Here is a 12786-nt window from a genome sequence, read left to right on the forward strand (position 1 = left end):
CTCAAAAATTGCCCAAGCTTGTCTGCTCTTCCACTCACCTCCCTGAACTTGGCTTTGAGTTCAGAGTTGCACTGCAGGTCAATGAGCTCCATTTGAAGCACAGGAGGGGCATCTTGCACATCAAAGGAGAAGGGGTCCGCAAAAATTTGAAATGTGGCTCTGTGCGTCTTGAAGTCTGCAAATCTGTGGTCAAATTCCTCCTGTAGCTTCAAAATGGCATCAGCATACTTCTCACCACTGAATGGTGTGCCTGCATCCACAAGTGCCTTGCATGCTGGGAAATGGCAAAGGTTTGTCTGAGATAGCTGAACTTTCCATAGCATAAGTTTTGTGGAGAATGCTCTCACATTGTCATAGGCAGCACTGACAAGTTGCCCCTGGCCTTGTAACCTCTTGTTCAGTACATTAAGCTCATGCGTGACATCAACAAGAAAAGCTAAGTCCATGAGCCATATAGGATCACTTAACACAGGAACAGCCACCCCATTCTTCTCCATGAAGACTTTCACTTCTGCTCTCAACTCAAAAAATCTCTTCAACATGTTTCCCCTGCTGAGCCAACGTACCTCGGTGAAGTAAAGCACGTCCCCATATTCTGACTCCATTTCTTCTAAAAAAGCACGGAACCTTCTGTGTTTTAAGCCCCTGGATCTGATGTGGTTGATGCATTGCACAACAACAGACATCACGTTGTCAAATTTCAGGCATTTGCTGCAAAGGGCCTGCTGATGGATAATGCAGTGCAGAGCTATGGCTTCCTCCACACCCTCCTCTTCCAGTTTTTTTTGAACAAGTGCCACCAGTCCATTTTTCCTCCCTGTCATTGATGGCGCTCCATCAGTTGTTATCCCAACAAATCTCTTCCATGAAAAACCGGCATTCTCAATGGCATCACACAGCTGGTGAAATATCTCCTGAGCGGTGGTCTGGCCATGCATTGGCATTACTGTGAGCAACTCCTCTGTCACTTCAAAATTGTCATCAACACCACGGACATATATTGCGAGCTGGGCAGTGTCAGTGATGTCTGTGGTCTCATCAAGAGCGACTGAGTATACACTGAAACATTTTGCTTTCTCACACAGTTGATCATAAATGTCACTTGACATGTCACAAATGCGCTCTGCCACGGTGTTGGCAGAAAGGCTGATGTTGCTGAACTGACCTTTCTTTTCTGGACAGACAATACTTGCAGCCTGTAACAGGCACTTTTTGACAAATTCACCTTCTGTAAATGGCTTTCCTGCTTTAGCAATCATCTCACTAACCACATAGCTAGCTTCGACTGCTGCGTTATTCTCTTTGGTTACTTTCTTAAAAAAATCTTGTTGCTTCAGTAGACATGTTTTAAGATTGGCAACTCGGTTGGCTCTCTCATCTCCCTGGTATTTTGCATAGTCCTCAGCATGTCTAGTTGTGTAATGACGTTTCAAATTGTATTCCTTATGCACCGCAACTTTCTCTGTGCAAATAAGACACGTCGGAGTGCCCCTGTGCTCCACAAAGAAATACTGAATTTCCCACTTTTCCTGAAATTGTCTGTGCTCATCACCAACCTTTCTCTTCACTGCAGGCTTTGAGAAAGACATGTTTGGGGCTGTGTAATATATAATTCCACTAGGTATCGCTGTTGTGTTGAAGTTTAAGTTTTAGTGTTTAGCTGACGTACAAAGAACGTAATTTCCGCTGGTACCAGATTGGCTCAGGGTCCTGCGCCTGCATATGACGTCGAGCACGGCACAGTTAGTGATTGGTTGAACGTCAGAAACCATGGAAACACAAAGTGTTTGTGGTGGCCGTTTAATATTTATATTATAAGTTCTCCCTATAAACGTGCATTTTTTTCACACTGACAGGATCAGATAGTTACAATAAGTGTCCGACAACATACTAGAAAGGAGAAATGAACGTATGTCTACCTTTAGCTTGAGATCGCTGTTTGTTGCGAGAGCCAATCAGTGTGGAGAGTCTCATAACGTTACTGCACACAGGTCCTGTGCGGTGTCCTGCAGGCTGCTGTGCCCGCTGCAGTTTATGGAAGACAGAGTTTACCGACAACCGTTTAACGACCAGGAGAGTTTATGTTTCGCAGCCGGCTCTGGAGGGAGAGAGCCGGTGAATCCCCTGTGAACTTCCCCTGACCGGGGGAATGGGACTGGACCGGAGTTCGCTGGCGGTTTACCTGACCGGGAGTTTCGGAGGGAGAGAACCGGAGGAAAACCGACGAGATTACATACAAAGTCAATGCAGACCGGAGGTTGTTTATTTTTTTCGCGGGACTGGACCGGAGGACTGAACCACTGCTAGCTGGCAGGCAGCCGGCTCAGAGCAGCAGCACTGAAGGATAGAACTGGGGGAAAAACCCACAGTTTACCGGCGGCCGTTTACTGACCATGGGAGTATTTTTGAGTATTTTGCGATTATTTTTGTCGCTTTTGCTGTGAACACCCCTTTAGTCCACACAGCAACAGAACAACAACAAACAGCGATCTCAAGCTAAAGGTAGACATACGTTCATTTCTCCTTTCTAGTATGTTGTCGGACACTTATTGTAACTATCTGAGCCTGTCAGTGTGAAAAAAATGCACGTTTATAGGGAGAACTAGGGAGAATGTGACGCCTCCAGAGGGTATCATGTACCCAGAAATGACAGCGGAGCTTCGGACTTTCAGAGCAGTACAGCGCAGTGATGGTGGTGATCTCAGTCATGGATGATGAGAGAAAAAGCAAAACAGGCGGGCTCGCTCGCGTATGGGCGAGACAAAATCGTGTCAATTGTGTCCGGTGTGCACACAGCTTTAAGCTGTCATTTCTGGGTACATGATACCATACAGCATCCATGTCAAACTCGCGCGGGCCGCACTAACATTAAACTTTCATATCAAGGCGGGGGCCTCAAACTAGCGTCCGGCGGGCCGCATTTGGCCCGCGGGCCGCGAGTTTGAGACCCCTGCTCTAGCATGTGCATTAGACTGAAAGGTGTTTCTAATATTAGTTAAAGTGAGTTTAGAGGTAGAGAAGCCATTCGATTTTTTTAATTATGTACACTAATATGTCTTAATTACTAGTGAAAGTAGTAGGATCTTTTGCAATACCTCCTTTAAGTTAGAATACATTCCCTGTAGCATCTATAAACCAGCTGCGTTTTAGAGTAAATATGAGCATTTCATTTCTTTCTGGAATTCTCCCTGGTTTAGTTGGAACTGGCGCCAGACTTTGCTGAAAACTAAAGGCGTGGTGAACAATGCGACGTTGTTGTGTGTTTCCGTCAGGCTGCCGGTGCTGGAGTCCTCAGCGGGCTCCGGGGACATGGGCCACCCTCACCACGGCATCTCCATCGTTCCGAGCAGATACCCGCGCTGGTTCACGCTGGGACACCTGGAGTCCCAGCAGTGCGAGCTGGCCTCCACCATGCTCACCGCTGCTAAAGGTAGCGCACCGCTAACACGTCCGCATACCCACGGCTGATCACTGAAATGCCCCCTTTTGGATGTAACAGTGGGTGCTTGTTATGATATACCTGTGTGTGTGTGTGTGTATATATATATATATATATATATATGTGTGTTTTGCCTGCAGGGGACATGTTGAGGTTGCGGACAGTGCTGGAGGCCATCCAGAAAAACATCCACTCCTCTTCCTTAATCTTCAAGCTGGCCCAGGACGCCTTTAAGATAGCCACACCCGCAGACAACCCGCCAGATATAACTCTGCTCAACGTGGCACTGGAGCTGGGCCTGCAGGTACTGAGTGTGTGTGTGTGTGTGTGTGTGTGTGTGTGTGTGTGTGTGTGTGTGAGAGAGAGAGCAGAGCAGGCGAGGTATGAGGGCGAGCCAGCAATTTTCATAAATCATTTAACCACAAAACAAAACTCTGAGCACTGGTCGCCAGTCAAAACATGCAACAGTTTCCTTGAACTTGTAATTTTGCGCAGGCCTCCACAGCGCCGCTACAAATTAACAGAGAAAACATCACACAGCGTCTCGCCGTTTCTCGATTGAGAAGAAACCGCGTAATTAAGTCTTTTGGGTTCCACAGTAAACACAGAAAAAAAAAAGAAAAGCCTCTTTCAGATCATCAAGGCAGCGGCTTTGCTGCAGCTTCACCCGCCTCTCCCCCGCTGGTAGTCAGAGTATCAGCGGAGTTCCTGTCAGCAAAAGTGCAAATAAAGTGCTCAGAATGGAAGGGAACTATGAAAATTAGTCATCTAGGTCATTTACCATATTTTTGGATACGGCTGTCCTCACTGGAGACATGCAGTGTTGTGCTTAACTCTTCAATCACAAAAGAATCACACGTTTTATGCTCACTTTATGCTAACGGTACGGAAATGTTTAAATTGTTCTGTCAATATTCTTTAGAAAAAAGAGAATCTTGATCTAATGTGTGTTCTTCTTGCTCTACAAAGTAGCAGGATCAGAAAACCTCATGTTCTGCATGTGTGTGTGTGTGCTTCACAGGTGATGAGGATGACTCTGTCCACACTGAACTGGAGAAGGAGAGAGATGGTCCGCTGGCTGGTAACCTGTGCCACTGAAGTCGGTATGTGAGGCCGTTCCACACACACACACACACACACACACACCAGTAAAACAGGATTCAGGGTCTAATTATACAATATTGTCATCCATGTGTTGCCGTCTATAATCGGCTGATACACTGGCACCGTCTGGGCTCCGGTGGTGAAATCATACAATAGGTGTGACGCCTGGTGGCAGAGTTCTGATTCATTACAGCTTATGGCTGTCCAAACCAAATCTAAAGGTTTCAGTCATATTATGTTGAGCCTTTCGAGAACAATGTGGAGGTGGGTGTGTGATACTACACCTGGTACGAAAGCAACAGTATAACAATGACTACTTAAAGGTACGGATAAATGATTAGGGGGAACTACGCCCATTTGTTTTATACTCATGCATGTTATTCCTATTGTCTAAGACAATCAAAAATATATTGGTGAACATGAACAACTCTCTCCCAAAGCCAAAAACTAGAGTGCAATTTGCAATGCCATCAAGTATCAAGTGTGGAAGTGTGCTCCTTAGACGATGAATGGAGAAAGTTGTTACGGGTGACACTGAGAGCACCCAGGGGGGGATGGTTTGAGTTTATGGGTACATTTTCTCTTTCACAGCCGAGAACACTATGATAGAATAAAAGCTTATCTGGGTATAAAAAAAGAAGTTAGTTAGAGACTTCCTTCTCTAGTTTGTGTTCACAAGAACTTTCCGAGGCCATGTGGAGATAACACGTTAGTTCGTGGTGTTCCCCTTTTACGTTGAGATGCACAAGCCCCTCATTTCAAATTTGGACTGTATATAAGTGGACGTGGTCATCGCGACGTCACCCATCAGTTTGTGGACGGCCGTTATGAAGCCTCGAGTTTGGCGATTTTGCCATCGCCATCTTGGATTACGGGCGTCGCTAGGTTGGTTTTTTCGCAACCAATGAACTGAAATTACCATATTTGGAATTCAAAGGAGTGACGTAGCGGTAATGACAGTAAGCCCGCCATAAAGCATACCAAAGTTGCCGCCTAGTGTCAAAGTGTTCTTTAACTGAAAAAAAAACAGGAACTCATAGTCAAAAATAACACGGGGAAATGAAATGATACTGTTTGATAACGATGTTGATGATGATAATATCAGAGAGCTTGAGTTTTGTCAGCATTGAGCTTCAGAGATCATTCTGAATGATTCTGATTGCTAATGAGCTCCCGTTTCAGAATAAAGCACACTACCTTCTCTGTTTTTCCTCTCCTCCCTTGTCAGATTCTTTCTTTTAACTGTGGAATAAACTTGATAAACAACTATCAAAGGGCTAGAATCACACCAGTATCATGTGATTTGCATTCTGACCCCTCTCCTCCTCCTCCTCCTCCTCCTCCTCCTCCTCCTCCTCCTCAGGTCTGCGGGCATTGGTGAGCATCTTACAGAGCTGGTACACCCTCTTCACGCCGACCGAGGCCACCAGCATCGTGGCGGCCACCGTCATGTCCCACAACACCATCCTGCGCCTCAGCCTCGACTACCCGCAGCGCGAGGAGCTGGCCAGCTGTGCCAGGACGCTGGCCCTGCAGTGCGCCATGAAGGACCCCCAGAACTGCGCTCTGTCGGCTCTGACGCTCTGCGAGAAGGACCACATCGCCTTCGAGACGGCCTACCAGATCGTGATCGACGCGGCGTCCACGGGTATGACTTACTCCCAGCTGTTCACCATCGCGAGGTACATGGAACACAGAGGATATCCTCTGCGGTCCTTCAAGTTGGCCTCCCTCGCCATGACCCACCTTAACCTGGCCTACAACCAGGACACGCATTCTGCTATTAACGACGTGCTCTGGGCCTGCGCGCTCAGCCACTCCCTGGGTAAAAACGAGCTTGCGGCCATTATCCCCCTGGTGGTGAAGAGCGTGCACTGCGCCACGGTGCTGTCCGACATCCTGCGGCGGTGCACCATGACGGCGCCAGGTCTCGCCGGCATTCCCGGGAGAAGGAACTCTGGCAAGCTGATGTCAACGGACAAGGCGCCGCTGCGGCAGCTCCTGGACGCCACGATCTCGGCGTACATCAACACCACGCACTCTCGACTGACGCACATCAGCCCGCGGCACTACGGGGAGTTCATAGAGTTCCTGAGCAAAGCGCGGGAGACTTTCCTGCTGGCACAGGACGGCCACATTCAGTTCGCCCAGTTCATAGACAACCTGAAACAGATCTACAAGGGCAAGAAGAAACTGATGATGTTGGTCAGGGAGCGCTTCGGCTGACCCCGCCCCTCCCTCACAGGAACCCTCTTCTTGGGAAGTAGATCGACTTATCTGTTTCTATTTAAGTTTTTATTTTGGATTCCTTGTATTTTTACTTCTTCTGTTGAGCCATTTGTTGACTAAGTCTTAAGTTTTTGTCCTGTTTTGTTGTTTTGTTTCTTGAATGTGAGCCAGGAAGTGTTTGCAGTACATTGCTCTGCTTCATTGAGACTGCAAAAAAGGGGGGAAACGGCTTGAAATGTCAAAGAAACAACAACAAAAACAAACTAATGTCGAGTCTAGTATAAAAAAGTCAAAAGATTGTGATGGGGGGGGGGGGGAACAAAAGGGACTTTTTGGTTCTTTTTGGTGGCACATGACGATTTATAAACCAAAAGCTTTCGTTGGAAGGGGTACTTACTTTGGGTCAGAAGACGCTTTGAGCTGCGGTTAAGGAGAAGAGGAGGAAGTGGTTTTCAAAGTGGAAGGAACTTGTCATTCCAAAAGAGAAAAACTCTACTGAGGTCAGAAAGCGTGCAAAGTGTTTCCGCCATACCTCGACTGTATTATTTGTCAGCTTTAACTTCTCTGTCAGAAGAATCGGCCTCGTGTTTCATTCAGGGCATCTTAGAGTAGAGCGAGCAGAATACAGAACTACACATGCTGTGTAGAAGACGTCGGTACCGACTAAAGCCACTCTAGGTTAGCTCCTACCCTCGACATCTGCTGGTCAGTGCTGTTCCTTAAAGACTATCTTCAGAGGAAGCACAGTGTTGCTTCACAGAGTGCATGTTTTCAAATCTAGAGGCCCGTCACCTTTCACTCGCTAGATCGTGATTTAGTCAATAAGCAATATTAGTCGAGTCTGTGCTTCATTTTCATCACCCGGCGGCGTTAATGTCACCTTCTTGTTGTGTTCCGTTAGGAAGCTTTGAAACATGAAGGGACCTGGGTTGATTCCAGCGTCCGCCGGCTGGTAACTCTGCCTGTAGCTAAAGTCCCTTTTCCATCTCAAGAACTTTTGCCGGAACTATTTCATGAACCCCAGAGCGTAAGGCCTTTTCAAGAGCAGAAATCTGGTTCCATGGTTGGTTCTTTTGATCATGGATCCTACCCCTCAAGCCCTGGCAGATAGTACTTTTTACCAATATGTATTGCCATGAGTTCTCGCGGTGAAATGTGCAGCACTTGTGGTTGATCAAATAAGCACTATTTAAATGTAACAGTCAGAATAAGGTAATAAGTGCGAAACAATTACATAAAAATATTGGCCTGATAACAAGGAACAAGCTCTGCCTTGTATATCTAGAATCAAAAGCCTTCCAAAATATATATTTTTTTGAATTTATAGTAGAACTATGCTTATACCACTTATACATCTGCACTAACTAATATTGTTACGTCAACAATAAATCAACTGATGATGTGTAATGTGAAATGGTTGTTTTTTTAGAAACAAACAAAAATAATGATTACACCCAACTCTGCACTACAAAGCTAACGTCGTTTAGCTAATAGTTTAGATTGTTCCGGCCTTTAAACTTACCGTTTGGTGAAGTCTTGCTATGCTCGTCATCTTCGTTTCCAGCGTAGCTGTGGTCAGCAAAGAAAGCTAACACCGGCTGCCTCGCACCAAACAGTAGACGGGCAAAGTTAGCAGCTAGCTAGTGTAGCATTTAGCTTCTAAATAGTCGGTGAAGACCAACATGGAGCTAAAAAGAGAGAGAGCTCCTATTGGACTAACATTTGCTTGGTGGCCAGAAACACGACTCCAAAACAAATACTTGATGTTCCATCTCTGCCTTATGTGTAAATTAGAAGCTGTTTGCTAACACGTTAGCCATAGTAACTTTGCAAGAGGATGCTATGTCATTGTTGTGTTCTCAGCTTGAACCACTGCCCCCAAGAGGCCAAAAAAAAAGTTACCGTGTGGTATTGTTTGGATAAAGTACAACAAAAAAAGAAATCTAAAAGATTAAAAACCACGGTAATTGCAGTTCCCCATTATGTCTGTAGCATAGATAAATATGCTTGACTAAGTTATATTCCTCCAGTTCCTCGGTCTCTCGTGATGGAAAAGAGTCTCCAGTTACTAAAGCCACTTCCCTGTGAAAGCTGCTGGCTGTGATCATTGTGGACCGTGGTGACGCGCTGCCTTGTCTTTCTCAAATCGCATCTTTCTGAAACCACATGCCTCGGCACAGGGATGTCCATGCTCCCCTTTCTTACCCAGTGGAAAAGTATTGTTGGCAGTACGCAGTACAGCAAGAGCGCACCGGTCGGACTGATCGTACAAGCACTTCACACAAATACCTCTTCAGTACGTTCCTGCCTGCTTCAGCATTTATTTTCGTGATTGTTTTAGTAACACAACAGAGTCAGGCGGATTAAAGAAATAAAAAGGTTTTTCTTTCATTTTTTTTTTGAACGGAGGAACATTTTATTGTCTGCTTTTACATTCCATGAGAGCTACCTTCACCCACTCCCCGGGTAGTCAGTCACAACTCTGGGTCTGTCCGGTCTGTAGAAACGCAGATAGAAGAATGGAGGAAACGAATAAAAAAAAGGAAAACTGAGCAAAGGAAAGAGAGGAGAGGCTAAACTCAGTTCTCAGGGACATCACTTAAAGAAACAAAACAAAAAGTAGTAGCATTAAGCATTTAAGATATTGTAAATATGAAAGTGTCAATTCAGAAAATTGTAAAGTTATAATTATTTATGATAAGTATGTTATGTGTTTGTTTTTACTTTATTTTTATGTTGTTGTTTTTTTGGCGGGGGTGTACTTGAATTGTTTGGGACGGTGAATTTGACAGCGTTTTTTTTCTTCTTTTTTTTTGTACGAGCAAAGACTTCAAGGCATTTCTCAGGTGCTCCTGTGTGCATTTCTTTAAGTTCGATTTTTTTGCTATAATAGCTACTATTATTTGTATTTTTATTGATTTGCAAAGTCTGTTTTCTAAAAGAAAGCATGTTCTGAGTTGCTGAAAACGAGGGAGGCATTCACTTGTAAACAGATACGTACTAAACCTGACTATGCAGAACCACTTCGGTGGTCTTGTCACCTCTTAAAGACGTCCCGAAAAAAGACTCAGTGGACTGAACCACTATTAAAGAGAGGGGGGGGCTGGGGTGGACGGACAAAGACAAGACCCAGCATGCTTGTATTTGGACAATGCGCAGTAGCCGGCCTGCATACGCTGCAACATTTAGGAGGAGACGGGGGGGAAAAAATGAATATGGTGGAAAATGCCTTTGTGACCGATCAATGTACAAAGTTTATTTTTGCTTTACTTCTTTGTTGTTGTTATTTTGTATTTAACCAGGACTCAAAGCCTTTAGTGTCTTCTCAGTGGTGTGGCGTGGCGGCAGCACCGCAGTGAGACAGAACAATACACAAACGTCAGCGAGTCACAAACGTCAACTGTGTGAGCAAAAGGAGGCGGCCTGTGGACGCCCTCGTGTTCAGTCCTCGTTGTTACTTTTTTATTTTTTTTTATCGCTTTCTCGGCTCCCTTCAGAGTTCACCTCTTCTATCTCATTACTTTTTCTTTAAATCTGTAAATCTTCACTTATCCCCCCCCCCCCCCCCCCCCCCCCCACACCCTCTCTCACGCAGGGAGGAGCAACACACCGGCGTGTCAGTAGCCAGCTGTCAGCGCAGCCACTTAGAAGCATCGGAGACATCAGCAGCACAAACACACTATTGCAAGGTGTCACTAAAAAGAGAGGTTGAGTTCATTTCTCGGCTCCTGCATCAGCGCCATTTTGCTGACTCATGGATGAAAGAGAGATCTTATGTTATTCTCCTCTCAGACGCTCCAGCCAGCTGCCTTCATGTGATGCGTTCACTGACAGCGTTCCTCCCTCTCTGTCTGCCAGCCTGTGTTAGATGCATCAGCCGGTCCTCATGGTTTCCCCTTCATGCGTTGGTAGGAGCGTACTCTTTGCTGGTAGACGGTCTGTTTTGGTTTTGGATTCTTTCTAACTTAAGGGACAATGGGAAAGTGTTTGTTGCCTCTTTGTGCTACTGATTATGAAAAAGGTATTTCCAGTATTTGTTGCCACAGAAGTATGATAGCTTATCATCAACACTTGTTTATTTTGGGGGTTATTTTGTAATTATTTTTTTTTTGTGCATCTTCTTGAGCTACTGTCTATAAAGCGAGAATTTATTACTATTTATGTAACGCTACTACCATTTTATATTGATTTGTGTTGGAATCTCAGTGCTTTTCTATGAATAAAGTGTGAAACACGTTACAAGGACCTCTTCTTTAATATGTAATACTCACTGTGTGAGGTTTGGGTCCTCCAGGCAGTGATGGAAGGTTACCAAGGACATGTTCTCAACTGTTCCACTCTAAGTTTGTGGTGCTTTACTTGAGAATTCAAATTTTATGCGCGAGACAAGAATTGTGTTTTTTGAACATTTGAAGGGATTTTTATACTTTTTATTCTACTATATGTAAGTGCTTTCACTTTCTACAAATATAAAAATCTAAATAATGCTAGCACTGTTTGAACTCATTCAAACGCGTCACGTACAGCACAAAAGAAAACGCTCGTAGAACTGACATAGATGTCAACAGCGTTGCCTCATCTACGAATATTTCCATCTGTTTTGTAATCCATAGACATTTTCACTGTAATTGAACTTAAATGACGAGTGTCAGCCTTCAGTTATCTGACAGTTAAAACCCTTTTTAAACTGAGTTTTACATACGACACACACGATCATCTTGTAAAGTACGACCCGACTACCCAACGCTGTGTGAAGTGCAGTTAGCAACCTTGACCAGCAGCTTCAGCGTTAAACAAGATGGTTCTAGTACATTGCGACTTTGGTGTCTTCTTATTACTTTCGGCCATCATTTCTCTTGAGAGAAATTCAGCATCAGCATCATAAAACTCAATGAGTTCGTCCCTTAACTCTCTTCGAGGGAACTTGATGATTTTGCTCAATCCATGTCAAAAAGTTTCAACAGTTAAACTTTCTCAAGTGTAAGTTTAAACTTTATTCTGGGTTCAAAGATGAAATTGGAGCAACAGATTACATTTAAACGGAACCTAACTTCAATTGAATCTCTTTACTTCAAGCTTGTTTCAAAGTTTGGTGCAATATCATCAGTTATTAAGCCATGTTTGAAAATGAATCCTTGTTGGTGCAATCGAGCTCTGATGAAATGTTCTATGTCCAGCAGCTGTATGTGTGCTATGGTACATACAGTATATCTGTAATATCTCTCGGTTGCTTTGATGCCTTAAACTCTAAAACTCAGTGACCCCGCCCTCAAAACAATACGTGGATAAAAAGATGTTGCATTAAAGTCTGTATCCCAGCTGGTGTGGCACAATCCTGCATTTGTCCCCAACGTCCAACCCTCCAGCATCAGTGATAAAGGAAGCATGCGGAGGCTGCTGTAGTTCCATCAATCTTTCACTCGTTTGTCTCTAATCAGAACATTTCTCTTCCATCCCTCCTTTGCCTCCTTTGCCGCATTCATTCTCATTCATTAGAGATTCATGCAGAGCCATATGAGCAGACAATCAGGCCATCAAGAAGTGCTAAGTGTGCTCGTGACACTCTGTGTGTGTGTGTGTGTGTGTGTGTGTGTGTGTGTGTGTGTGTGTGTGTGTGTGTGTGTGTAAATCTAGATTGATTAGCTGATGGTAAATGAGCAGATTTATATTAATTATCCAGACAGATAGATGGAGAAGTGATTGCTATATGCTCCATCTTCTTCTCCTCAGTTTGCTCTCTCTCTCTCTCTCTCTCTCTCTCTCTCTCTCTCTCTCTCTCTCTCTCTCTCTCTCTCTCTCTCTCTCAATCAATCCAGCTGTCTGCATAGGCCACGTCACGGCATGTTTTACTTACGTAATATGTGTGTTAACACGACCCAGAGAGTATGTTATTCTTCTTCTATTTACGCACTACAATGAGTTGGGTTTGGCAACGCTCGGAGGTGATGTAATGAGCGAGAAATCTCGTAGCAGGACGTTTTCTTTTGCGGGCGTCCGGGTCACAACCGGGCTCC

The 12786-nt window shown here is 44.7% G+C and overlaps 1 protein-coding gene across 2 annotated transcripts in view; it reads left to right on the forward strand.

The window, feature by feature from the left end:
* The window catches only part of zswim5 (zinc finger, SWIM-type containing 5), a gene marked incomplete at its 5' end in the record, with an annotated part of 59160 nt that extends 52171 nt beyond the window's left edge, over positions 1-6989 (forward strand). For both annotated transcript variants that reach the window (XM_079172828.1, XM_079172827.1), the window contains 4 exons: positions 3273-3430; positions 3580-3743; positions 4461-4542; positions 5907-6989. In XM_079172828.1, coding sequence (XP_079028954.1) covers positions 3273-3430; positions 3580-3743; positions 4461-4542; positions 5907-6769 — 1267 coding nt within the window. In that variant the 3' untranslated portion in view covers positions 6770-6989. The remainder of the gene's footprint in view (positions 1-3272; positions 3431-3579; positions 3744-4460; positions 4543-5906) is intronic.
* Positions 6990-12786: the final 5797 nt, after the last annotated feature.

The sequence above is a fragment of the Pholis gunnellus genome (assembly GCF_910591455.1).
Source record: "Pholis gunnellus genome assembly, chromosome: 14".
In the NCBI taxonomy this organism is placed as follows: Eukaryota; Metazoa; Chordata; class Actinopteri; order Perciformes; family Pholidae; genus Pholis; species Pholis gunnellus.